The sequence below is a fragment of the Bos javanicus genome, chromosome 22 (assembly GCF_032452875.1).
Source record: "Bos javanicus breed banteng chromosome 22, ARS-OSU_banteng_1.0, whole genome shotgun sequence".
In the NCBI taxonomy this organism is placed as follows: domain Eukaryota; kingdom Metazoa; phylum Chordata; class Mammalia; order Artiodactyla; family Bovidae; genus Bos; species Bos javanicus.
In genome coordinates, this window is record NC_083889.1 from 15,052,003 (window position 1) to 15,079,623 (window position 27,621).

The 27,621-nt window shown below is 49.9% G+C and overlaps 1 protein-coding gene across 2 annotated transcripts; it reads left to right on the top strand.

Annotated features, from left to right (window-relative positions):
• The first annotated feature begins 7,366 nt into the window (after window positions 1–7,366).
• Window positions 7,367–27,273, top strand: POMGNT2 (protein O-linked mannose N-acetylglucosaminyltransferase 2 (beta 1,4-)). Of its 2 annotated transcripts, XM_061396128.1 has the most exons (3): window positions 7,369–7,456; window positions 23,444–23,630; window positions 24,966–27,273. In XM_061396128.1, the coding sequence occupies exon 3, from the start codon at window positions 25,070–25,072 to the stop codon at window positions 26,810–26,812; it is 1,743 nt and encodes a 580-aa protein (XP_061252112.1). In that variant the 5' UTR covers window positions 7,369–7,456; window positions 23,444–23,630; window positions 24,966–25,069; the 3' UTR covers window positions 26,813–27,273. The 2 variants fall into 2 exon arrangements, with proteins under 2 accessions (XP_061252111.1, XP_061252112.1); XM_061396127.1 differs by lacking the exon at window positions 23,444–23,630 and having other exon boundaries at window positions 7,367–7,456.
• Window positions 27,274–27,621: the final 348 nt, after the last annotated feature.

Genomic DNA, 27,621 nt, shown 5'->3' on the forward strand with positions numbered 1-27,621 from the left:
CTAGATGTTCAAGCTGGATTTAGAAAAGGCAGAGGAACCAGAGATCAAATTGCTAGTATCCGCTGGGTCATCAAAAAAGCAAGAACTCCAGAAAAACATCTACTTTTGCCTTATTGACTATGCCAAAGCCTTTGACCGTGTGGATCACAACAAACTGTGGAAAATTCTTCAAGAGATAGGAATACCAGACCACCTGACCTGCCTCCTGAGAAATCTGTATGCTGGTCAAGAAGCAACAGTTAGAACCAGACATGGAACAACAGACTGGTTCCAAATCGGGAAAGGATTATGTCAAGGCTGTATATTGTCACCCTGCTTATTTAACTTATATGCAGACTAAATCATGCGAAATGCTGGGCTGGATGAAGTACAAGTTGGAGTCAAGATTGCTGGAAGAAATATCAATAACCTCAGATATGCAGATGACACCACCCTTATGGCAGAAAGTGAAGAAGAACCAAAGAGCCTCTTGATGAAAGTGAAAGAGGAGAGTGAAAAAGTTGGCTTAAAACTTAACATTCAGAAAACAAAGATCATGGCATCCAGTCCCATCACTTCATGGCAAATAGATGGGGAAACAATGGAAACAGTAAGAGACTATTTTTTGGGCTCCAAAATCACTGCAGGTGGTGACTGCAGCCATGAAATTAAAAGACGCTTGCTCCTGGAAGAAAAGCTGTGACCAGCCTAGTGAAGTGAAGTGAAATTGCTCAGTCGTGTCCGACTCTTTGAGACCCCATGGACTGTAGCCTGCAGGCTTCTCCGTCCGTGGGATTTTCCAGGCAAGAGTACTGGAGTGGATTGCCATTTCCTTTTCCAACCTAGATAGCATATTAAAAAGCAGAAACATTACTTTGTCAACAAGGGTCCATCTAGTCAAGCCTATTGTTTTTCCAGTAGTCATGTATGGATGTGAGAGCTGGAATATAAGAAAGCTGAATGCCATAGAATTGATGCTTTTGAACTGTGGTGTTGGAGGAAGACTCTTGAGAGTCCCCTGGACTGCAATGAGATCCAACCAGTCCATCCTAAAGGAAACCGGTCCTGAATATTCCTTGGAAGGACTGATGTTGAAGCTGATACTCCAATACTTTGGCCACCTGATGCGAAGAACCAACTCATTAGAAAAGACCCTGATGCTGGGAAAGATTGAAGGTAGGAGGAGAAGGGGGTGACAGAATGAGATGGTTGAATGGCATCACTGACTCAATGGACATCAGTTTGAGTAGGCTCCAGGAACTGGTGAGGGACAGGGAAGCCTGGCATGCTGCAGTCCACGGGGTCACAAAGAGTCAGACACGACTGAGCAACTGAACTCAACTGAACTGTGTTTTTTATAGTTATCTTTTTCCTTCGGGAGCATTTAATTATCTCTACAAGTCAGTATACAGCAGGGGGGACTCACAAAAGCCCTGATTATTTGTTGTTGTTCAGTCACCAAGTCGTGTCTGACTCTTCACGACCCCATGGACTGCAGCATGCCAGGCTTCCCTGTCCCTCACCATCTCCCAGAGTTTGCCCAAGTTCATGTCCATTGATTATACCCCCTGCTTATCTGCGGGGAGTGCTCTCTGTGGGAGGAGAAGTGGAATGTCCCCTCAGCAAACAGGCTTGGTGAGCCCAAATATTAGCAAAACGATGTAACATGTCATCAGTGAACTGGGCAGATATAACCTTGAATTAAAAACATACACCGGAGAAGGTTTACAACAATTCTGTTTTCTTAAAAGTAATGATTAAATTTCTAAAAGCATATTTTTCAAGCCCTCAAAAACCTTACTCTGTGGCCTTAGCTAGAGAAATCAGCCCGGGACTAACGACTGAGTAGAAGGCTCTCATTCTCCGCCTCTCCTCTTAATCCAGCTCTCCCGGGCCTGCCCTGGTCTCGTTTTCTGATCTGGGCACAGATTCCATTGAGATTATTTGGCTTCCTGTTTCACCATTTGGTCTGAGCCTGCAGATTCTTTTTAAAGATTGTAATACCGAAGATGCATGGGTTTAAAACTGAGTACAGTAGAAGGACATGGCAACACATTCCAGTATTCTTGCCTGGAGAATCCCATGGACAGAGGAGCCCGATGGGCTACAGTTTAAGATCGCGAAGAGTCTGATACAACTGAAGTGACTGAGCACGCACGCACAGTAGAAGTATAGAGGTTGCTAGAGTTTCTCTCTTAATTTAACAAACATGCATTAAAGAAAACAAACTTTTATTTTGGGGGATCATCCTGAATCAGAACAGTAGATGGAAAGTTGCAAGGGAATGAGGGGTAGGATAAACATGGCAGGAATTTATATGACTTGACAGTGAGGAGGGAGATGGGGAAAGTGTTGTGGAGGTTTCCAGGCCCTAGAGGGCGTGGAGAGGCCTGGATGGAGTCACACTAACTGGCTTCATCCCCTCTCTCCACCTGGCCCTGGGTGGAGCATGGCCCTGGGCAAAGTGTTTAATGACTCTCAGCCTTTCCCATCTATAAATTGGGGACATATATAATCTACTGCATAGGGTTGTGGTGAGGATTAAATGAGGTCATTTCCATCTAAAGCCAAGCACAGACTAGGTACTGAACAGATGGTACCTCTTGTTATATAGTAGCCAGTCTCCAGGAAGGTCTTAAAGCAACCTTGTTGCTCAGTATCCACACCCCTCCCTGGTCTCTTTCCACGTTGAATCAGCATCAACCTGCGTGACCAATACATGCAGATGGGACAGCACGTTGAGGGCTCTGAGACCAGGTCATGAGAGGCGTTCTTCTGTCTCGGTCTCTTCTCAGCCTCTGCCTCAGTCTCTTATACCAGTTGCTCTGGGGAAATGCCTCGCCACAGGATCACTCAAGAGGCTTGTAGAGAGAGGCCCACGTGCAGAAGAAAAACTTTCCAGCCATATGAACCAGCCCTTTTGGAAGCAGATCCTCCAGTCTCACACAGCTTTCAGCTGACTGCAGTCTCAGCCAACATCCGATTGCAACTTTATGAGAGACCCTGAGGCGGAACCAATCAGCAAAGTCACTTCTAGATTCTAGACTCAAAAAACTATGAGATACAATAAATGATTATTGTTGCTTTAAGCCAGTGCATTTTGGGGAGATTTTTTATGCAGGATTAGACAACTAAAATAGGAGGATATTGACTCAGTGGTTAAGAATCCGCCTGCCAATACAGGAGATGTGCGTTCAATCCCTGAGTTGGGAAGATCCCCTGGAGAAGGAAATAGCAACCCACTCCAGTATTCTTGCTGGAAAATCCCATGAACAGGGAAGCCTGGCAGGCTACAGTCCATGGTGTCACAAAGAGTCGGACATGACTTAATGACTAAACAACAACAACCAGTAAACAAAGCACTTTTTTTTGGTGCTCCACACCAGACTAGTTTTAGAAACATGGCTGGCTTGTAAAATGAAACATCATCCTTGTCTGAAAACTTGGTCCTAGGAGACCCACAGGCCATGTCCTTTGTGATCTTATCCAGAAAACTCTGCCTTGGACAGAACCCAGTCCCTCTCCACCTTCAGTAATGGGCTGCTCGCCTGGGCTGCTTGGTGCCTCCTTCCATCGGCAGACCATCCCTGGCTTTCTTGTTGAGAACCATAAATTCAACCTATGAGCTTTTTAAAAACTAAAAACAATGTAAACTTTAAACTACATGTTCATTCCAGGAGTGTGTGTGTGTGGGTGTGTGTGTGTGTGTATATATGTATGTATGTATGTATGTGTGTGTGTGTGTGTGTATATATATATATATATATATATATATAAAATGAACAAGATGAAAATAAAAATTACCTTTAGTCTCACCACACAGGTCATGGGCTGATATCCTTCTGGACTGTTTTGCACAATATACTCTTTTTAAAAAGAGGTCACTTTGACTGTTTTGGTACTTTTAAAAATTTAATACAATATAATAGTTTTCATTCCAATCCCTAAGAAAGGCATTGCCAAAGAATGCTCAAACTACGGCACAACTGTACTCATCTCACACGCTAGCAAAGTAATGCTCAAAATTCTCCAAGCCAGGCTTCAGCAATACGTGAACCGTGAACTTCCAGATGTTCAATCTGGTTTTAGAATAGGCAGAGGAACCAGAGATCAAATTGCCAACATCCGCTGGATCATCGAAAAAGCAAGAGAGTTCCAGAAAAATATCTATTTCTGCTTTATTGACTATGCCAAAGCCTTTGACTGTGTGGATCACAATAAACTGTGGAATATTCTGAAAGAGATGGGAATACCAGACCACATGACCTGCCTCTTGAGAAACCTGTATGCAGGTCAAGAAGCAACAGTTAGAACTAGACATGGAACAACAGACTGGTTCCAAATAGGAAAAGGAGTACATCAAGGCTGTATGTTGTCACCCTGCTTATTTAACTTGTATCCAGAGTACATCATGAGAAATGCTGGGCTGGAGGACCCACAAGCTGGAATCAAGACTGCTGGGAGAAATATCAATAACCTCAGATATGCAGATGACACCACCCTTATGGCAGAAAGTGAAGAAGAACTTCATCAAGGTCTCTTGATGAAAGTGAAAGAGGAAAAAAAAAAGTTGGCTTAAAGCTCAACGTTCAGAAAACTAAGATCATGGCATCCGGTCCCATCACTTCATGGCAAACAGATGGGGCAACAGTGGAAACAGTGAGAGACTTTATTTTGGGGAGCTCCAAAATCACTGCAGATGGTGACTGCAGCCATGAAATTAAAAGATGCTTACTTCTTGGAAGGAAAGTTATGACCAACCTAGACAGCATATTAAAAGGCAGAGACATTACTTTGTCAACAAAGGTCCATCTAGTGAAGGCTATGGTTTTTCCAGTAGTCATGTATGGATGTAAGAGCTGGACTATAAAGAAAGCTGAGTGCTGAAGAATTGATGCTTTTGAAATGTGGTGTTGGGGAAGACGAGAGTCCCTTGGACTGCAAGGAGATCCAACCAGTCCATCCTAAAGGTGATCAGTCCTGTGTGTTCATTGGAAGGACTGATGTTGAAGCTGAAACTCCAATACTTTGGTCCCCTGATGCGATGAGCTGACTCATTTGAAAAGACCCTGATGCTGGGAAAGATTGAGGGTGGGAGGAGAAGGGGACGACAGAGGATGAGATGGTTGGATGGCATTACTGACTCAATGGACATGAGTTTGGGTAGGCTTTGGGAGTTGGTGATGGACAGGGAGGCCTGGCGTGCTGCAGTTCATGGGGTTGCAAAGAGTTGGACACGACTGAGGGACTGAACTGAATATGAAATATCTTCCAAGCATTAAGTGAATATTATTTTGAAACTTTCTTTTAATGATTTCTTAAATGGTTCATGATGTTTCTTAATCTGTCCTGCACAGCTGAGGACCTAAGTAATGTCCGTGGTTTGTTTTTTGTTTCTTTTTAAAAAACTTTTTTGCTGCAGCCAGCACTTCAGGTAGGGATTGAAAGGGGTTGATGCAGTTTGAGAAAAAGAAACTAGAGACAGAATTAAAGTTTTAAAGATGGGACGGGGGAACTCAAGACCTCTTGGGTCAAGAGCCCTGTTCCTCAGAGCCACATCACTTTTATTTAGTGTCTTGGCAAGCAGAAAGTGTCTATTGTGTTATGATGAAGTCGGCCTCCTGTGTCCCCAGTCGTGTCTCCCATTTTATTGGTTACTGTAAACTATCTTTGTTATTTTCTTGTACAAGGGCTATCACCTAGCTGAAGGTCATAGACCTGCATGTGCCTTGGGAAAACATCTTAGTGTGTGCACAAGCAGTGTTCTTTTTTTTTTTTTTTTTAAATCCCGGCAGCGGGAACTGAAGGGAGGCCGGGCTCGCCTTCGGCCACGGCAGCCCTTTAGCCAGCCCAGCCGCCCCGGAGGCCCTCAGCCCCCGGAACCCAGCCGCATGTACCGCCGAGGAACCACAACAAGCAGTGTTCTGAACTTGCGCTGACCCGGTGTTCCAAGGTGCACACTATATTTTTCCTTAGCTTAGCAGGGCATGACAACCCCAACTGATCAACCCGATGTACTTTTATTTGGGTTATGCTGTATTGCTATATTTTGCTTTTATTCTTTTCCCATGGTGATTTTCTCATGGCTTAGCCAGAGCAACAGGTGGCTAACTATTAACCCTTGCACTGTTCAATTTTGAAATATTTACAGATTCATTCCCCCAATGGCTACATTTTACATAATTATAGTACACTATCCAAACCAGGTTTTGACATTGGTATAAAGTTGTGTATAGTTTATGTCATTTTATCACATGTGAAGGTTTGTTTAATCACTACCTCAGCCAGTCATCGGTAAACGTCATATGCAGCAGCCATCAAAGTGGGGAATGGTTGTCCTTAAGGAGCAGGTCTGTGGGATGGGAGAGAGTAGGGGTGGGGGATTGGAGCAGAGGAATGGTGCTTTTTTAAGTCCCCTGCAGTGTGTGTGCATGCTGTGTCCAAATCTTTGCGACTCCATGGACTATGGCCCGCCAGGCTCCTCTGTCCATGGGATTCTCCAGGCAAGAATACTGAAATGGGTTGCCATGCCCTTCTCCAGGGGATTTTCCTGACCCAGGGATCGAATCTACGTCTCTTATGTCTCCTGAATTGGCAGGCGGGTTCTTTAACTAATGCTGGGAAAGACTGAAGACAGGAGGAGAAGGGGAGAACAGAGGATGAGATGGTTGGCTGGCATCACCGACTGGATGGACATGAGTTTGAGCAGGCTCCGGGAGTTGGTGATGGACAGGGAAGTCCGTGGGGTCACAAAGAGTCGGACACGACTGTGCGACTGAACTGAACTGAACACCTGAGAACCGCGCCCCACCCCCCACCCCCCCCCAGTATTATATATATTTTTAAAGGCATGTGAAAGTAGTATTTTGATTTGATAAATGACAATTGCTTGTCGGTTTAAACTTGCATTTAAGTTTATTATCGGGCCTCCCATAATTGTATAAACTTAACACCAAGCGACCTGGAGAAGGAAATGGCAGCCCACTCCGGTATTCTTGCCTGGAGAACCTCATGGACAGAGGAGCATAGAGGATCCATGGGGTCACAAACAGTCGGGCACGACTTAACCACCGAAAAGCACGAAGCGCAACGTCACTTCTTCAGGAGCAAACTACAACTCCCAGGATCCCCCGGGTCGAAGGAGCCGGCAACCATCGGATGCAAACTGCAATTCCCAGAATTCCGCGAGCTTAGGAAGAGGTCCGGCCTCCGGCTGAGGCGGTGGAACCGGCGAGCCTGCGCACGTGCACAGCTGACGCGAGGGGCTCGCCAGCTGGGCAGGCGCACGTAGGGCACCTGCGAGGCGAGCGGCGGTGACGGACCAGACTGCGCGGAGGAGCCTGCGCTCCCTTCCTGGGCCTCCACGGCTCGGAGCAGGCGGCTGGGGCAGCGGCGGGCACGGGTTCGGCCAAAGCCATCTCCGCGGAGGGCCGGCCTGGAAGCTTCAGCCCCGTGGAGCGCGGGCTGTAGGGTGCAGGTGAAGTGCGCGCGCTCGCGGAGGGCAAGGGTTCCGCGACACGGCTGGGTTTGGAATTGAAGGAGCGGTCCTGCGACCTCCCCGCTGGAGAGGAGCGGAGGGGGATTTGCAGCTGGGAGGAGTGATGTGTGTGGGGCCGAAGGAGGCGCGGGAGATGGCGAGGGTGAGGGGAGGTGGACCCTCGAAGTCCAGGTACCGCGGGCCCCGGCGTGTCAGCTACAGACCTTAGCCCGGGCTGGCACCAGCAGCCGGTTCCCACGCCCTTCTGCTTGGGAGATGGTGCGCATGAGGCGCGGGTGGCGGGGAGCCAGGCGAGAAGCACGGAGGGGGCCTGGCCCTCCCAAGCTCCCTGTGAAGGCAGTACCGGGACAGCCCGTAAGTGACCCCTGGGCTCCTTGGGGGCTCAGTACGGTGCCCACTGTGTGTCTGGTGATGACAGCCTGGCATCGCCTGCTTGACAATGCTGGGATGGCCTCAGAAGTAGGGACACAGTGAGCTTCTGTCCCCAACATGTGTGTAGGAGCCTGTCTCCTGATGAATATCCTCTGCTAAGGTCAAGGACCCTCAGGCCAGAGTCCTGCCAGGTGGTGGGCAGCTAGGGTTGGCTTTCTTTATGCCAACCAAGTCTCAGAACCTACTTTTGGGGGAATCGAGAATGGCATGGGAATGGTTATCGGGTGAACTATCTCATAGGATTTGGTGGCTCAGAGCACAGATAGAATAGGGTTCCTTTACCAAATATGTTCTGCTACATGTACAGGGCATTCAAGTCTTGGCTCTCACTGACTAAGTGTGAGCCCTTGAGCAAGTCACTTATCCTCTCTGAACCTCTTATTTCTGTGCAAGACGGGGTTGCTGTGAGGATTAAATAAAATAATGCTGTACAAGTTGGAAGCCCAGTGTCTGGTGCCCAGTGACCGTGCAGCAAATATTAGCATTTGTGGTCGCTAACAAACAGAAAATTTAAGAGGTGAGATTGGAACCGAGGTCTGTATCACTGGAATTAGCTGCCCACTCTGACTCTCATGGGTCTTGGAGATCTTTTCTCCAACTCATCCTTGCACATTACAATGAGAAATCTGAGTCCCACTTGCCAGCGGAGCCAGGAAGGAGCACAGGGGAGTCCTCTCTTCCCCAGAGATGGGCAGAGCATCAGATCCTGAGTCTTGGGCCCTGGGAGGGTGAGGAGAAGCAGAATGGGGATCCTCAGCAAAGGAGGTTGGGGTGCTGGCGACTGCAAGTGCAGTTCCCCCGCACTGCAGCTGTGTGTGTGTCCTGGTGGCCTCCATGTGGCAGGTGTCAGAGCATTTTTCAAACTGACCTTCTGGTTGGCAAGTTCTTGCTCTGAGCCTTGCTTTAGAAAATACTTAGCAATAACATAGGCTTCTAGTGAATACTGAGCTAACCAGAAAATTAAATTATCAAATGTTCCAGTCCCCGAATATCCTTGTTATTCTCAATGGGTTGTCAGTGGATACGCTTCCCCCAGGCCTGTCTATCACCTAGTAGATTTTTTAATTGGATAAAGTCGCGAACATGAAAGGCAGAGCCCAAAAATGTCATCTTAGGCTTTGAAACCAAACTTGGGTTTGAATCCCAGTTTCACCACTTGATAGCTGTGGGACACTGGACAGTTCCCTGAATAATTCTGAGCATACATCCTCAAACGTGGAATGAGATTGGTTAACACCTGTTACAGATTTGTAATAGGAAACAAATGAGATAATTCTTGTCAGGCACTTAGCGGTGTTCCTGGCCTGGAGTCAGTGCCAGTGAATGGAAGTTATGGCATTATTATGGTTAATAATAATTATATAAAAATAATTGTCAGGCACTGTGCTTTGCCTGAGTTCTCTTTGGATTCACAAAACCACCCTGTGAATTCAGTATAATTGTTTGTTAGGAAGTGGAGGCTTGCAGGGTTTAAGAATTGGCCCAGGCGGACACAGAAGGACAAATAGCTACATGATACCACTTAAAGGATGAATGTAGAATAGTCAGACGTATAGAAGCAGAGTGTGGAATGGTGGTTGCCAGGGATTGTAGGGAGGGAAAATGAGATGGTATCAGTGAAAGGGTGTAAAGTTTCAGATAGACAAGATGGCCGAGTTCTGAGAGCCCTGCTGCCCAGCATACAGCTGTAAGCCTACAGTTCACAATACTTTACTATATGTTTCAGATTTTGCTTTGAGGGCAGAGCTTACGTTAAGTGTTCTTATCACAAAAATGAGTAAATAAAGGGACAGAGGAAACTTTCGGAGGTGATGCATAGGCATAAATTATGGTGATTATTTCCTGGGTATCTACTTATCACCACCCTTAGCGTGTTGTATATGTTAATTATGTACACCTTTTCGTGTGGTGAAAAAGTTTAAAAGAAGAATTGGTGTACGATGATGCAGCTGCTGAGTGTCAGGAGCAGAGCTCACATCCTGGCATCTCACTCCAGAACTGGAGCCCTTTACTTCCCCTCCCCTGCTGGTTGGGGTCTACACGCTTCTGGAAGCCTGCCTGTGACCTGGGGCAGCCTCCAGTGTTACAGCAGGTAGCCTCGGCTGCTTGGAGAAGAGGCAGGAGCCTGCAGCCTGGCTGAGGGTGCTTCCTCTCCGTGTCTGAGGTTGACCAAGGCTGGAGGGTGAAGCGTTAGCAAGAGGCAGCCGAAGGCCCTGTGGGCCCTAGAGGCTCTCATCATGGGCCACAGGGCCAGGGAAGGGCATAATCTGGATGAGCCCTGGAGGCCTGGTTTGGAGAAGAAGTGATCTTGTCTGGAAGCTGCGAAGAGTCCTGGAGGCATGTGCTTCTTCTGGGCCTGACCTCTGCTCTGGGGAGGGGGTTCGCCTGCGAGCTGTGGGTTTGAGGCATGCCAGCCCCCTCCTTTCTCTCAGCCGCCTGTGAGAGCTCCCACTGCCCCCAAGACCTTTTATAATATAAAGAGTTGGAGCAAATAATTTCTAAGGCCTCTTATAGCTCTAAAAAATGTTGGTTTTGTCATTCTAAACATGTGGGTTAACCCTGTCAGCACAGCACCAGTGTGGGTGGGGTAATTGTCACCCCACTGTGCGCCCCACACCTCCCTCTGGGTGAGAGAATGAGCACAGCTCCCTGAGCTGCTTGCCTGGAAGGGTGGGGAATGGTTACACACAAGAAGCCTTGGGTTGCTAAGTTACAGTTGAGGGCCTATGGGTCTTTGTTTCCAGAGCTGTCCACAGCTGCTCTGCCCTTCCTTGCATGAGGAGAACTCACAGCTCTGAGGTCTTTCCTGCTTTTCCATCACCAACTGTGCCTGTGAGTCTGAATTACTGCGAACCCCGGGGTCAGGCACAGGCTTGAATTCTGGTGCTTCTGCTTGAGCTGCAGAACCTAGAGGAAAGTACTTAACCCCACTAAGCTCTAGTTTTTCATATTAAAAGAAAATGGAGATAACACGAGTACTTGCATTAGAGGGCTTGTGCATTGAGGCTTAAGTGGAAGTGGGCAGAGAATGGGCTTAGGACAGTGACTGGCACATAGTAGGTGCAATGAGGTAAGATGGTGGCAGCATTAACCTCTCCCCCCTGTCCAGAGGCCAGTATCCTCTTCCTGACATGTCAGAACAGCTGTCAGTCCTTCCATGTTTTATTTATTTATTTGGCTGTAGCAGGTCTTCTTTGCAGTGTGCAAACTCCTTAGTTTTAGGAGTTAGGCTTGTGGGATCTAGTTCCCTGACCAGGGATTGAACTCGGGCCCTCTGCATTGGGAGTGCAGAGCCTTAGCCACTGGACCAGCAGAGAAGTCCCAGTCTTCCCTGTTGTTTGGCTTCCCAGGTCCTTACCTGCATACTCAGGACCCAGGGTCTGTCAGGAAGCCACACCTTTCACTCTGCCATTGGTGACTACCATCAGTAGTCTTTTTTTTTTAATTTTTAAAAAATTAATTAATTTTATTTTTGTCTGCACTAGGACTTCATTGCTCTGTGCAGGCTTCCTCTGATTGTGGCGAGCAGGGGCTACTCTTCGTTGTGGCTTCTAATCGTGATGTCTTCTCTTGTCATGAGGCTTCAGTAGCTGCGGCACGTGGGCTCAGTACTTGCAGTTCAAAGGCCCTAGAGCACAGCCTCAGTTGTTGAGGTGCATGGGCGTAGTTGCTCCATGGCATGTGGGATCTTCCTGGACCAGGGATCAAACCCCTGACCCTTGCATTGGCAGGCAGATGGGAAGTCTCATCAGTACAGTCTTAATGCTAAGAGTTGTCTCTTTTCTCCACTTTGAAAAGCAGAACAGAGGGCCCTTTCCTGGCTGGGCAGTGGGTACTCAGCCCTGGGCTAGGCTTCAGGGAGGGGTTGGGGACCAGGTCTGCTGTACTGCCACCATCACTGTTGTTCCCAGTACAGACCTTTGGGTGCGGTTGTTTTAGACACACCCAGTGACAAGGAACACCCTGGGCACCTTCAGTAGTGGGGGTTTGTGGCAGGATCAAGGCACATCCTGGGGGCCTTCAGGAGTTATCAGGGTTAGGCTGGGTCCCAGAGCTTCCAAGAGGAGGAACAGTGGCCACTGTTAGGAGCCAGAGAAGCAGTCCGGCCTTGCTCCCTTCAGGAGTCCATTTCTCAGGAGACCCACCGACCTCCCTGCAGGCCTGCAGGTGTGGGCATCTGATACCAGCACCACCCGCTGATCTGACTTCTCGGGCATCTCCACCGGTGGCTGCCTTAGGCCCAGCCTCCACTCTCTCATCCATTTAGCTGTGGCCTAGAGAACTGGGCTGGTTTTGTTTTGTTTTGCCACTCAGCATTATAAGGGATGTGGCTTGTGTGGGAAGGTGTGAGCTGGGGAAACTTTTCTCAAAGTGGAATACGGCTGCTTAGAATATGGCAGCCTTTCAGGCTGCCCCAGGAACATAGGCTGCCCCAGGAACATCATTTTCGCAGAGGCTGGGGAGAGGATTTACTAGCCTTTGTGACGGGGAGGGCTGTCCTTGGTGGTTTACCCTGGGCTGGACAGAAATGCCCTGCTGGGTATTTAGAAGCGGGGAACTGCAGAATTGTGGAGTGTTACGGAGATCTTAGAGGACTTCCTGAAATTGAGTTCACACTAGAGTCACCTGAAAGCTTTGTTAAAAACACGGGTTCCTGGGTTCCCACAGGGATGCTGGTTTAGCAGGTCTGGAGGGGCCCCAGATTCTGCATTTCTCACATCCCAGGTGCTGCTAAAACTGCTGTGGGGGACCCTGTGTCCACCTCACAGGTTGACCTTAATTTTCCAGGCCACTTCCTGGCAGGGCAGGGGCTCACTACAGTCGCTGATTCCTCCGTGTTAGAACAGCTCTAAGCCTTAGAGAAGTCCTCTTCCTGTCCCCCACACTGAAATCCCCCCATGACTTCCTTCTGCAGGCCTTGCTTCAGGGCCCTGCTGGCCCTCGCAGCCATGCTAGGGGCACAGTGGCAGCTGGGAACTCCGTGTCCATTCTTCAGCCCGGGGCCTGGGCTGCGTGTGTCAGCAGCGTGCGTGTGCCCACTCTGTTAGAGAGGGGTGCAGCCCCCCCGGAGCAGCCTCACTCTTGCTGCTCTGCCCCTCAGTGTTTGAAGAATGTCCAAGGTCAGGGGCTTCCTTTCCCCGAGGAAGAGGGCCCTACTCCTTGCATCCTACACAGAGTGGGGTTTCTGGATCTTTCCTGATCTTGGCTGCCCCACTGGGAGATTCCCAGAAGTACTTGTATAGAGTAGTTTCATATGAACAATTAGGCACATAGACTCTGATTCCTGCTAGAGGTGCATATTTAGAGTCTAATCATGAAGAAACACCAAACAAGCCCAAATTGAGGAATACACCAGAAAATATCTGACTCTGTTAAAAACTGCTGAGGCCATGAAAGTCTGAGAGGCTGCCCAGATTAGGGGAGACGAGTGAGACATGCTGCCTGGCCGCCAGGTTTCACCTTGGCTTGGATTCTGGGCCACAGAGTGGAGACCACAAATTACTAATGGTATTGTATCAATATTAATTCCCAATTTTGTGTGATACGAGAGAATGTTTTCATTCTTAGGAAACAGATGATGAAGTGGTAGGGACTAAAGGGGCAAGATGTCTCTGGCTTATTTTTAAAAGGTTCAGAAAAAGAGAAAATGGTACAATGAATGTGTCAGATTAGCAGTTGGTCGTAAGGCTAAGGATGTAGGAGAGTTCTTTGTACTATACACACAGTTTTGTTTTGTTTTTTCCTAAGTCTGGGGTTATTTCCAGATAAAAAGAAGGAAAACGGGTAACAGAGATGACATTGTAGCCAGCCCGCCTTCATTAGTCTCATCGCTGCTTCCTGCGTGACCTTGGGCAGGTCTCAGTGGGCTTCGGTCCTACCATCTGTAAAATGAAGATCATCATGTAAAGTGGAGAACCCGGCACCTCATGACTGGCCAGTAGATGTCGGCTCTGATATGATGGTGGTGGTGGTGGTGGTAATGATGGGAGGAAGGAGATGAGGGTGACATCTTGGTGATGAGGCCAAAGGAAAACCCTCGCTGAGGCCTCTCACCTCCTTGTCACTCACTCATGCTGGGCTCTAGGCTCCCCGAGCGTTTGGCAGGGACTGCTATGACCTTGGCACTGCCTGGCTTCCCCACTGCAGGGGCCTCACAGGTGATCACTTGAGCCCAGGGGGCTCCACTGGTGAAACGCACGTCTCCTGACGCTGCCCACTCTGTGCCTGTCTGTAACGCACTGCCCTTTCAGCTGCATGTGGCTTTGGGCCTGCGTGTCACAGCCCTGGGATGGGAGAGGAGCCCATAGCCGGGTGACCTCATGGCTTGCTTGGTGGGCACATGTGAGACCTGGGCACAGTGGTGTCTGCTGTGGACAGAGGTTTGCCATAGTCATTGCCAGCAGGGACGTGTGGACATCTAACAGGGGCAGTCATCTTAACCCCCATGACCACAAAAACACCTCCAAAACCTTGCTCAAACCATCCCCCCGCCACACCACCACACTTACAGGTCGCTTCCGTGGATAGCCTCGGGTGAAACTGGGACCGTTTCCTGTCACGCACACTTCTCCCTTCTTCTGGGCGAGTGTTTTATGCTTCTTGTCGTGAGTGGCCTTCTGACCCTCTTGATGGAATCAGTCATGCAGGCGTGTTCTGAGCATCACAGCAGCCACTCACTCGATTCTGTCTTCCTGTTTCATCCCTGTTTGTGACCACACTGGTGCCTAGGAGTGCTTTTCTGTTACGCCAGAAAGGGCCAACACAGGGGGCTCTAACTTGCAAGTGACCCATGGGTGTGAAGCAAAAGCCAGATGGTGTCACAGCAAGTTGTGCGAGCAAGGGTTTCTGTGTTGGTGGTAGGCGGGACTCAGCTCCACCTGTTCAGCTGTCCCGCCTGTGCTGAGTGCCTTGGAGTCTTGGCTGTCCTCAGCAAAGCTTGCCTGTGCCCATCGTGCCAGAGTAACACAGACTGGAATTCTCTTGCTCCACCCACAGCCCCACCGGTCCATCCTGGGAGTTCCATCCGGTTTTGTTAAAAAGAAGGAAGGGTCACTGTGTTTACCTGTTGATCGAGGACGAACGTCTGCACCTTCGCCTTTCTTTGCTCTTTGTACTAAACTGAGGAGTTATTATCCATGTTAAGTTTTTGGTCTAAGCATGTGAACTTGTAACTAAATGTTAAAGATGCCTGATCACTTAAATATTAGGTTTTACAAGGAGTACTCAGAGGCTGCCAACATTTGGCCAAAATGGAAACGCTTCTGGGGGAAACCCTGAGGCCGTCAGTGTTTGTTCAGGCTTGTCAGGAGCACTGATGGAGATCTAAGTTTGGGCCCCACGTAAACATGACGTGAGGAGTAGCAGTTCCATGTTCTGCTTCTGGTAACCATAACCAGGAGGGGGAAGGAGCAGGGAGAGATCATTCTGAGGGCGTTTGAGTTATTGGAGCTTGTGTGCTGTTTGCTAACTGGCGACGCGTGAGACGCATTGGTGCAGGACAGGAAGCTTCCATCATTCAGCACCAGTGATTCAGGCTGCGTTTAGGGTAAAAGCATATTTTTCAATAATTAACAAGAACTCTCTGATTTTTCAGTTGGGGGTATGAACAACCTGTTCAAGTAAAATTGTTGTACTATTAATAGAAAACCTTCTTTAGACACTATCGCCAGCCCTTGTCTTGGCCTGGCCCTGCCAGTCTTCTGAGCCTGGGTCTGGTGGGTGCTGGCAGTCCTAGCCTCCCAGCCCTGCTTCTGGGGGCATGACCAGTGACTAGCTGGTCCTGGCAGTTGGGAACCCGGTAGAGCTGGCCAGGTCGGCAGCAGAGGGCTTCATTTAAGACCAGAGCTCACATCCTTGGGCCATTACACCAGCAGCAAGGCCAGCAGCCGCAGTCCTTGGGCCTGCCTGTCATCTTCACTCAAGTGGAATAGTGGCCAGAAGTTACAGACTAAGACATTTCCCATTTTAAATGGATTTCTGGCTTCTCTGGAAAACCAGAAAAGTAGTATTACGGACTGAATTGTGTCCTTGGAAATTCATAATCAAAGCCCTGGCCCCCAGTATGACTGTATTTAGAGATAGGACCTTTAAGGAGGTAATTAAGGTTAACTTCATGGGAAATAGATGGGGAACAGTGTTAGACTTTATTTTTTTGGGCTCCAAAATCACTGCAGATGGTGACTGCAGCCATGAAATTAAAAGCCGCTTACTCCTTGGAAGGAAAGTTATGACCACTTAGCATATTGAAAAGCAGAGACATTACTTTGCCAACAAAGGTCTGTCTAGTCAAGGCTATGGTTTTTCCAGTGGTCATGTACAGATGTGAGAGTTGGACTGTGAAGAAAGCTGAGCACCGAAGAATTGATGCTTTTGAACTGTGGTTGGAGAAGACTCTTGAGAGTCCCTTGGACTGCAAGGAGATCCAACCAGTCCATTCTAAAGGAGATCAGCCCTGGGTGTTCTTTGGAGGGAATGATGCTAAAGCTGAAACCCCAGTACTTTGGCCACCTCATGTGAAGAGTTGACTCATTGGAAAAGATTCTGATGCTGGGAGGGATTGGGGGCAGGAGGAGAAGGGGACAACAGAGGATGAGATGGCTGGATGGCATCACTGACTCGATGGACGTGAGTTTGAATGAACTCCAGGAGTTGGTGATGGACAGGGAGGCCTGGCATGCTGTGATTCATGGGGTCGCAAAGAGTCGGACACGACTGAGTGACTGAACTGAGCTGAACTGAAGGTCATAAGGGCTTCCCTGGTAGGTCAGACGGTAAAGAATCCGCCTGCAACGTGTGTGACCCAGGTTTGATCCTTGGGTCGGGAAGATCCCCTGGGGAAGGAAATGGGAACCCATTCCAGTGTTCTTGCCTGAAGGATTCCGTGGGCAGAGGAGCCTGGTCATAAGGCTGGGGCCCTAATCTAATAGGACTGGTGTCCCAGTAACAAGGAGAGAGACCAGAGACCTCTCTCCCCTCGGTGCACACAAGGAGGTCACCTGAGGACACAGTGAAAAGGTAGCCATCTGCAAGCCCCAGAGAGAGGCCTTAGGAGAAACCAGACGTGTGGACACCTTGTTCTGGGACTTCCAGCCTCCAGAACTGTGTGAAAAGAAATGTCTGCAGTACTTGGTTATGGCAGCCAGAGCAGACTAATACCAATAGGTGCCGCCAGGGCACTGTACTGCCAGGCCCTCGTCAACTTGAACTTTCTTCTGGGTGTTTGGTCTCTGGGGCACACTGCCCAGAGACCATTGGTTCTTGGCCTCAGTAAGCATGTGAATTTGCACCCTCTGCTCGAGGCCTGGAATTTCTGGGGCTCTTACTCCTTATCAGATGCCAGGGCCCTTGTGAATGGCTTTTCTGTGCCTGTGTCTGGAGCCTGGCAGGGCCCCCGGGAGTGGAGCCGGCACTCAGGGCTGGGTGGGCAGCCTCGGCTGGGTGCCCCTGTAGTCAGGACCCCCCAGGTCTTACTGTGTTTGCAGGTGTGGTGGCAGCATCAGCACCTTCCTCTGGTGCTTCCTGGAATAGGTGGGATCCTGGAAAGGTGGGATCCCACTGTCTGTAAGAATCTGATCATCCATTTCTGGTCCAGGAGCTGAGGGAAGCAGTTTGGGGGTTGAGGGGTGAATTGGTGGTTTCTTCTGTCTGCTTCAGTTTCTAGAGGGCTATTTTAAGCATGTTTTAAATCTCATTTCTTTTTTACTCCCTTTCTTTTGAAAAGTATTTTTTCTTTTTTTTTAGTTTGAATCCATTCTTCAATGGCAAGCCACTCCAGTACTCTTGCCTAGAAAATCCCATGGATGGAGGAGCCTGTTAGGCTGCAGTCCATGGGGTCACTACGAGTCGGACGCGACTGAGCGACTTCACTTTCACTTTTCACTTTCACACAATGGAGAAGGCAATGGCAACCCACTCCAACGTTCTTGCCTGGAGAATCCCAGGGACGGCAGAGCCTGGTGGGCTGCCGTCTATGGGGTCGCACAGAGTCGGACACGACTGAAACGACTTAGCAGCAGCATTGATTGACTAGTCAGCAAAATTAAAGAAAAAGATTAGGTAAACATCTTACATCTACCAAACCTGATATATTTTTGGTGAAAATATTCTAACACTAAAAATATACCATTGAAAACATTCTTGCTCCGTATCAGTCTTCGTCCTGGCTGAGCCACTAAGCTCTTTGTGCCGCATACCTGCTGGGTCCTAAATGCACTCCCAAGGGAGAGGAGGCCCCCCACCAGCGCTGCCTGCGGAGAGGAGCGCAGCGGCCAATGTCCAGCCTGCTCGGACTGTGCCATACAGGTAGTTACGTCCCCACATCTGACTGAGCCTGTTGTCAGGTGAATGAAGGAAGGAGTCTAAGGACCTATGTGATGAGTGATTCAAGGGCACAGCTTTCCACCATGGCCCTGCCTCCAGGCCTCAGGAGGGGTTTCCTCTGGGGATCTTCTCAGCGCTTGCGTCCTTGCTGGAAGATGAGTGCTCTGGGCAAGGGCCCTGTAAGCCTTGAGGCCTTGTTCTGTCTTCGCTGTCCTCCCCTGCCTTCTCCCCTTGCCCCTCACCTCTTCTCAGAGAGGGTGCGGTGCTCCAGGCTTTTTGTGGGACAGAGTGACTTGACAGGTAACTTGAGACAAGAGTGGTCTGCTCATAAGTGACAGGCTCTTTCCCTCCTGGACCCCCAGCCTAGACAGGTATGCTGAAGACATCACCATCCAAGCTGTGATTTGTTGTGTTGTTCAGTCGCTAAGTCATGCAACTCTTTGCAACCCCATGGACTGCAGCACTTCAAGCCTCCCTGTTCCTCACTGTCTTCTGGAGTTTGCCCAAGTTCATGTCCATTGACTCAGTGATGCTATGCAGCTATCTCATGCTCTGCCACTCTCTTCTCCTTTTGCCTTCAGTTTTTCCCGGCATGAGGTCTTTTCCAGTAAGTAGGCTGTTCACATCAGGTGGCCAAAGTATTGCAGCTGCAGCTTGAGCCCTTCAAATGCCAGTGAGTATTCAGGGTTGATTTCCATTAGGATTGACTGGTTTGATCTCCTTGCAGTCCAGGGGACTCTCAAGAGTCTTCTTCAGCACACCTTAAAAGTCCAAGAAAGACTATCTCTTCCATGCAAGTTTATTTCCAAACAACTCAGCTCTGTAGTCAGCCCTCTCCCCCACAGTCAGAGAAGGTGTCTCGGAGGCCAACTCAGGCCTCTTTTATTTGCCTCTGTAACAGGACTCCATGGGGGAGGCCACAGGGACCCCGCCCTCCTCTTCCAGCAGCCTGTACAATCTGGAAAAGCTGTATCTCCTCAGCCAGAAGACAGGACTGGGGAGAACCGTGGCTTCTTTAGAATCAGGGATCTGGTTAATGTCCCCTTGGCCTCCATCTGTTATCTTTTGAAAACATTTCTGAGGGTTTTGCCTGATCCTTCTGTTCTGGCATTTGCAGGCTGCTGCTGTGCAGCTGAGAGTGGACAGACACAGGGGAGCCTGGGGAACAGACTGGGAGGACTTTATAATGAGCAGTGACTGCCCTAGTTCTTGTTGGCATTCTCACTACCACGCTTCGGCTATTTCACAGCAGGGAAAAATGCAAGGGCGGCCCTCCATCTGTCTCCACGGGGGCAAAATGCAATAGTATTCTGTGTTAATTAACATTCCCCAGAAGCAGATCCTGAGACATGGATTCAAGTGCAAGTAGATTATTTGCACTTGATCGCAGCATACATGAACAGGGAAGGGGAGAAGAGAGACAGGGCAGGGAAGAAGGCCAGTTCCCACTGCGGGCAACTCTGTAATCCACTTCATCTGTTAGGGAACTCCGGGAGCCCGTGGAGAGTATGGCTCAGGGCCGTCTCATCTGGGCAGGACGGGACTGGGGGCTTTACGCGACTGGCCCCATCAGGTGTTGGTGCAAGCCCCCTGGCCTGTGATTGGAAAAATGGTAAAACTTAGGCAGTCTGACCCTCAGGGCTCCATGCTTTATCCACCACACTACTTATCAGAAAATGTCCTGTCCATTCCCAGCAAACCTTCCCTCCTGTTTTCCCTCTTGAAAGGGTCTCCCACGGAGAGCCTGACGTGTCCACGAGAGGCCAGTCTGTATGTGTCCTGCCTTCGGTCAGTACCATTGTGGGCAGGGCCTGAGGGTAGGTGGAGGACGTAGCATCTGATGAGAAACAGTCCTTCCCACTCCCCAAGCTCCAGGGTGGTCTCTGCCTGGCTGCCTTTTAGCCCCACAAGGCCCCATGTTTGCTGGTTCCCATAAGCTTTGTCCCAAGGCCCCCAGCCTCAATGACTTGACTGGGATTGGCTGCGGCACACATAGCCCCCTGGTCCTCCTTCCTGCCCGTGGCCCCTTCCCCACATCCCCACCTGCTGCCAAGCCTGCCTTTCACCACAGGGGAGGGCCAGGTAGCAGAATGCTCACAAGAGACGCTGTGAGTACTTGGGGGCCAAGCTGCCTGCTCAGCTTGGAGGTGCTCTTACTTTCCTCATTTCCTGGGAGTCTTGCTCTCTGATATTCCCTGGGTGTGTCTGTTTTGGCTTTAGCTGCTGCTGGAAGCCGTCCTTGTCTGCGATCAGAGCAAAACACGCATCAGCTTCTGCTACACCCATCTGCCTCCCGTCTCACCAGACAGCTTTATTTTTTGAGTATTAATTTATTACTCATCCACTTTCCAGTATTCTGTCATTTTGTAATAGTGATTTTATTTTATTCTTTATGGTTTCGTTTTAAACTTTTTCTATGCAAAATGTCAGACAAACTCAAAAGAGAATCAAAAAGAGACCCCATCATCATTTTTAACTATCAGTATCTGTGTCTCACCTGTCTCCATGCCTTTTTTGCTGGAGTATTTTAGAACAAACCACATACTTGTTGTTTTACATATAAATACTTATGCTCTCTTATTTGTGGGCTACGCTGATAGCTCCATTGGTAAAGAATCCACCTGCAACGCAGGAGACCCCAGTTTGATTCCTGGATTGGGAAGATCCACTGGAGAAGGGATAGGCTAACTCCTCTAGTATTCTTGGGCTTCCCTTGTGGCTCAACTGATAAAGAATCAGCCTGCAATGCTGGAGACTTGGTTCAGTCCCTGGGTTGGGAAGACCCCCAGAAGAAGGAAAAGGCTACCCACTCCAGTATTCTGGCCTGGAGAATCCCATGGACTGTATAGTCCACAGGGTCACAAAGAGTTGGACACAACTGAGTGACTTTCAGCTCACTTCTCTTGTTTCTTATCTAATTTTTAATAGCTTTTTATTTTGAAATAGTTTGAGACTTACAGAAAAGTTACAAAAGAACACCTCACTCAGCTTCCCCTGATGTTAACATCTTACACAGCCACTGTGTAATTATCAAAACAAGGAAATGAACACAGCTCTGATACTAACCCATGAACCTTACTCAAATTCTGCCAGTTGTCCTATTAATGTCCTTTTTCTGGCCCAGGATTCCACATGGCATTTAGCTGTTGTGTCTCCTTACTCTCGTCCAATCTGGGACCTCCTCAGTCTTCCCCTCTCTTTTATGATTTTTAACTCTTGCAGAGGTCCTGATCAAGTATTTTGTAGAATATCTTTCAATTTGGGTTTTATATTTTCTTTGTTAACTAATCTTAACAGTTAACTAATATTAACTAATCTTAGTATTAACTAAAATTAACTTAATTAAGTTAACTAAAATTAACTTAATATTGATTAAAATTAACAGACCATCTTCAGAGCCAGAACTGGAACTAGAGCCAAGTTTTTCCCATTTAGAAATATAGGTCGAAGTTATGTTATTTTGGGCAGGAAGGCTCCAGAAATGAGGTACCCTCCTCAGCACATTATATTAAGGGGTACATGGTGTCAGTATTGTTATTATTGGTGACGTTAATGGTGATTATTGGTTCAAACGATGTCTGCCAAGCTTCTCTGCTGTAAAATTTCTATTTTTACTTTTGTAATTAATATGTATCTCATAGGGAGATACTTAGAGACTGTGCAGATTTCCTGTTTCTCACCATACTTTCACCCACTAATTTTAGCAGCCATCAGTGAATCTTGCCTGAAACAGTTATCGCTATAATGTTTGCCAGCTGGTGATGTTCTGTTTCCATTATTGTTTATTTATTAATTGGCATTCTACTGTAAGATTTGGGTCTTCTCCCCTATTTATTCAATTATCTATTCATATCAATGTTGACTCATGGGTATTTATCTTATTCTATGGGTTATATAATCCATTACTATTGCTTTTTAACTTTGTTACTCAAATTGTCCCAGATTCAGACATTGGGAGCTCCTTCAGTTTGGATCCTGTGTCTTTTGGATATGTTCCCATCATTTTTTTGAGAACTTCCTTACATTCTGGCACTATAAGATATTCTAAGCTCATCTTGTAATTTTCCTTTCCCGGCCCTGGAAGCAGTTATTTCTCCAGGAGCCCTGGTTCCTTGTAGTGAAGGATGCTGTTTAGAAATCAAAATCTGAGTGCTGAGTGTGCTCATTGCTGCTGCGGTGTCATTGCGCTCAGCCGCCCTCCCCCCTGGCCAGAGCCAGGAGTCCCATGTGTATGGAAAGGTGCGTGCGTCCCAGCTGTCCTTCCTGCTGGAGTTGCCACCTGTCAGTCAGTCATGACTCTCTTTTCAGTTCTCTGGCCCAGGTCTGAGCTGAGGTTCTCAGGGGGGTCTCACCAACCCCCAGTGAGACACCTTGCCTTCCCTGCCTTTGCATTATCTTCTTCAACTCTTCTTGTCCTTGCCTTTACTTCCTCAGTCCTTTTCCTCTCCCCATCCCAAGGATGAGTTGTCTGTCTGTCCTCTTAGCTTCTTTCTGACTCCTGGTTTCTCCTCTTACCTCCTAGAGAGATGTCAGAACTCCAGCTGCAGTCGTGTTACACTGGATACATAGGTTTTCTCTCTCGAGAAGCCTTGGTAGTAAAATCTCTCCCTCTCTCTCTCTGTTTCTCCCTCTCTCTCTCTCTCTCTATATATATATCCTTACCACAGTGGTGGTAAGGATAGTGGCAGGGCCATGGGACACTGGTCAGAAATTGTCAAGAATCAGCAACTTTACATAGTTCAACCTAATAGCAAAGTAGTCCTTAGCTGGTGAGGCTGGGTGGGGGATTTCTAGATGGGGACACATATATTTGGAAAAGTATATGCAACATTATTATTTTACATATCCAGATACAGATATAAAATACTAATTTCAGAAAAAGAAGTTGAACTTCCCTGGCAATCCAGAAGTTAACGATTCCACACTTCTACTGCAGAAGGCACAGGTTAGATAGAGCTGCATGCTGCATGACATGGCCAAAAAGTAAAAAAAAAAAAACAAAAAAATTCAAGAAGGTAGAAGTTGATGAAACCTGTTGTCTTGGGGAGCAGATATTATAGAAGAGTCTTGTGTGTGAGAGATTCTTGGTGGAAGGGCTTGCTGCACTTTACAGATCCATTTGAGGCATGAAAGAGGTTTTCTTTATTATTAGTGGGTACATGGCTTTGAAAAGCCTGAGAAACACTGATGCTGAAGCAGATTTCTCAGCTGCAGGGTTTCTGGGCTCTTAGAGGCCCTGCCCTGGCGATAAACAGGGCTGACTGAAGACGCGGTCGGAAGCCAGCTAAGCAGGTGCCCTGTTCTCACCCATGGCTGGTGTCACGTGTCACCCATCCTGTTTCCATGAGGACTGGACAGTCCCATTCTTTGGCTGTCTGAACAGTCCTGGGCCTCAGAGCAGGTATGATACCCTTCCCAGTAGCGGGGGAAAATGGGAGCAAATGCCCACGGCCCAGCCAGGCCTCCCTGTAGGCAAGAGTATGTGGGACAGGAAGTTTAACCCTTTGGAGATGTTGCCTCTGCATACAGAACCCTTGTCAGTGGTGAGACTCCGACACAGTTCTCTTACTGGACCAGTGAGGGGACAAGTTTCTACCCATCTTTTCATAAAAATCAGCAGGCGTGATTTCCAAATAGGAAATCCCTGTGCATGTGTCCCAGATGGGGCATAACGGGGGTCCTGGTGTGCAGCCTGGGACCCGCAGTCACAGGCCTCCCATCCCATTTGTGCCCATGGTGAGGTGAAGTCCTTCCCTGGCAGTACCAGGGAGGTTGGGCCCCTAATGGGGATTTTCCTTGAGGCTTCTCACAACACAGCCGTTAGCTTTCTTTGCAGCAGTGTTTCATTACAAACAGCTCCAGAATTTCAGTGACATATGATCAGAAGCATCTGTTCAGCTGAGATGTCTCTGTTGCCTGGGCTTGGGTGGGTTTGCCCGGTGGTTCTGACAGTCTTCGCTCACTTTCACATCCGGGGGTCAGCCGAGCCACACCCGGCATGGCCGCAGCAGCTGTGCTCCGCACACAGCTCTCTCTTCCAGGACCAGCAGGTTCGGCTGGTCACACTCTTCTCACGGTAACATCCTAGGTATACAGAAGGCAAAGACAGTCACACAAGCACCTTGCAAGCCCCTGAATATGTTGTCTGTTGACACCTCATTGGGCAAAGCAAGTTATGTGGCCAAGCCCAAAGGCCAGGCACGGGGACCTGTACTCCCCCATGGAGGCAGCAGGGGAGGGAAGTGGCTGAACATTTTAGAAGGGTCTAGCCTACCAGGCAGATTCCTGTATCCACCTGCAATGCAGGAGACCCTAGTTCAATTCCTGAGTTTGGAAGATTCCCTGGAGAAGGGATAGGCTACCCACTCCCAATATTCTTGGGCTGCCCTGGTGGCTCAGATGGTAATGAATCCACCTGCAATGTGGGAGACCTGGGTTCCATCCCTGGGGTGGGAAGATTCCCTGGAGGAGCATGGCAACCCACTCCAGTATTCTTGCCTGCAGAATCCCCATGGACAAAAGAGCCTAGCAGGCTGTAGTTGATGGGGTCACAAAGAGTCAGACATGACTGAGTGACTAAGCACATTTGGCCTACCAGATCTTCAAGTGTGCAAAAGGGTGCAAGCATCCAGTGCCTCAGCGGAGGCCACACAGCGCCTGGCACTGGGCGCGTGCTTGGGGTGACTGGAGACACACCATGTAGACACCTTTTCCTTTTCCTTCTCTCCTTCCGCAGGCCTCTGCCGGTCCTCCGGGAGCCCGCAGGGATGGGTAAAGCCGGCCAGGCTCAAGCTGCTTCCCCGGGGCCGTCGTCTCTCTAGGGCCCCAGGCGGCGCTAGGATGCACCTGTCCGCCGTGCTCAACGCCCTGCTGGTGTCCGTGCTGGCGGCCGTGCTCTGGAAACACGTGCGGCTGCGTGAGCATGCGGCCTCCCTGGAGGAGGAGCTGGCCGTCGGCCGCCGGGCTGCCGACCCCGCCCACGCCCTGCGGATCGACTACCCGAAGGCGCTGCAGATCCTGACCGAGGGCGGCACGCACATGGTGTGCACCGGCCGCACGCACACCGACCGCCTCTGCCGCTTCAAGTGGCTCTGCTACTCCAGCGAGGCGGAGGAGTTCATCTTCTTCCACGGCAACGCCTCCGTGATGCTGCCCAGCCTGGGCTCGAGGCGCTTCCAGCCGGCCCTGCTCGACCTGTCCACCGTGGAGGACCACAACACCCAGTACTTCAACTTCGTGGAGCTGCCGGCCGCTGCCCTGCGCTTCATGCCCAAGCCCGTGTTTGTGCCCGACGTGGCCCTCATCGCCAACCGCTTCAACCCCGACAACCTCATGCATGTCTTCCACGACGACCTGCTGCCTCTCTTCTACACCCTTCGGCAGTTCCCCGGCCTGGCCCGCGAGGCCCGGCTCTTCTTCATGGAGGGCTGGGGAGAGGGTGCCCACTTCGACCTCTACAAGCTGCTCAGCCCCAAGCAGCCTCTCCTGAGGGCGCAGCTGAAGGCCCTGGGCCGGCTGCTCTGCTTCTCCCATGCTTTCGTGGGCCTCTCCAAGGTCACCACCTGGTACCAGTACGGCTTCGTCCAGCCCCAGGGCCCAAAGGCCAACATCCTGGTCTCCGGCAATGAGATCCGACAGTTCGCGCATTTCCTGATGGAAAAGCTGAACGTGAGCCAGGCCGGGGGCCCCCTGGGCGAGGAGTACATCCTGGTGTTCAGCCGCACCCAGAACAGACTCATCCTGAATGAGGCAGAGCTGCTGCTGGCCCTGGCTCAGGAGTTCCAGATGAAGACCGTGACGGTGTCCCTGGAAGACCACGCCTTTGCAGACGTGGTGCGGCTGGTCAGCAACGCCTCCATGCTGGTCAGCATGCATGGGGCCCAGCTGGTCACGGCCCTGTTCCTGCCCCGCGGGGCGGCCGTGGTGGAGCTCTTCCCCTATGCTGTCAACCCTGACCACTACACCCCTTATAAGACTCTGGCCACGCTGCCTGGCATGGACCTCCAGTACATAGCCTGGCAGAACACGATGCCAGAGAACACGGTCACACATCCCGAACGGCCCTGGGACCAGGGGGGCATCGCCCACCTAGACCGGGCCGAGCAGGCCCGGATCCTGCAAAGCCGGGAGGTCCCCCGGCACCTCTGTTGCCGGAACCCGGAGTGGCTCTTCCGAATCTACCAGGACACCAAGGTGGACATCCCATCGCTCATCCAAACTATACGGCGTGTGGTGAAGGGCCATCCGGGGCTGAGGAAGCAGAAGTGGACGGTCAGCCTGTATCCCGGCAAGGTGCGGGAGGCGCGGTGCCAGGCGTCGGTGCAGGGCGCCTCCGAGGCCCGCCTCTCCGTCTCCTGGCAGATCCCATGGAACCTCAAGTACCTGAAGGTGAGGGAGGTGAAGTACGAGGTGTGGCTCCAGGAGCAGGGGGAGAACACCTACGTGCCTTACATGCTGGCCCTGCAGAACCACACCTTCACGGAGAACATCAAACCCTTCACTACCTATCTGGTGTGGATCCGCTGCATTTTCAACAAGACGCTGCTGGGACCCTTTGCAGACGTGCTGGTGTGCAGCACGTAGCGAGTGGCCTGGCCAGGCCTCCTGGGGTGGGGGCTCCTCTGCCTCGGAGACTCTGGGCCCACCAGCCCCCCAGGGTGGCTTCTGGGAATTATTTATTTATTGACCAGACCTGTCTCTGGGTCATCTCACTGCATCTGAGGTGTGGGGTTCTCAGAGCACCTCTTTGCACAAGTGCACTGGGGCCTCCCCACCCTCTTCTCCCATGCTGAACATCCATACCCTGGAGAAGGCCAGAGGGGGGAGGAGAAAGAGGAGAGTAAGGGTCCCAAAGAACCTCTTTGGCTGAGTGATCATCCTGTTCCCCACGACTTCTTTCTGGTTGGTATCGGGTTTGTGGAAACTGCTGCCAATTTTGTGGCTGCTTGGGTGGGTGTGGATGTACATCAGCTTCCACTGTCATGAAACTCACCTGTAGCCCCAGGAAGGGTATGTTTGGAACACTCATTAAACGATTATAAATATCTTGGTCAAGTGTTTTACTGGTGGTTGGGAAGAAGGTCCAGCAGCCAGTACCCAGATGCCCTCTCATCCTGATTGTCAGCTGAGAAGCCATGGCAGAGGGGTGGCATCGAGGCCTGGGAAGCCAGGCCGTCTGGCTGCATTCCATCCTGATGCGGAACGGGTGCCCCACTTCCGTCTGTGGGGGGTGAGAGCCTGGAAGTAGGTGAGGAGAGGGCTGTGAGGAGGAAAAGCAGCGTCTGTCAGGGTCTGGTTAGGTTTCACTAGACATTCAGACACAGCAGACCATGCACACCTGGTGTGGGAGTCACTTAGGATGCTCAGCAGGCTGGCACGGCCACACCACATGA

What these genes read in the sequence shown, in the direction of transcription:
- POMGNT2 (XM_061396127.1), top strand. Translation starts at nt 25,070, where the DNA reads ATGCACCTGTCCGCCGTGCTCAACGCCCTGCTGGTGTCCGTGCTGGCG.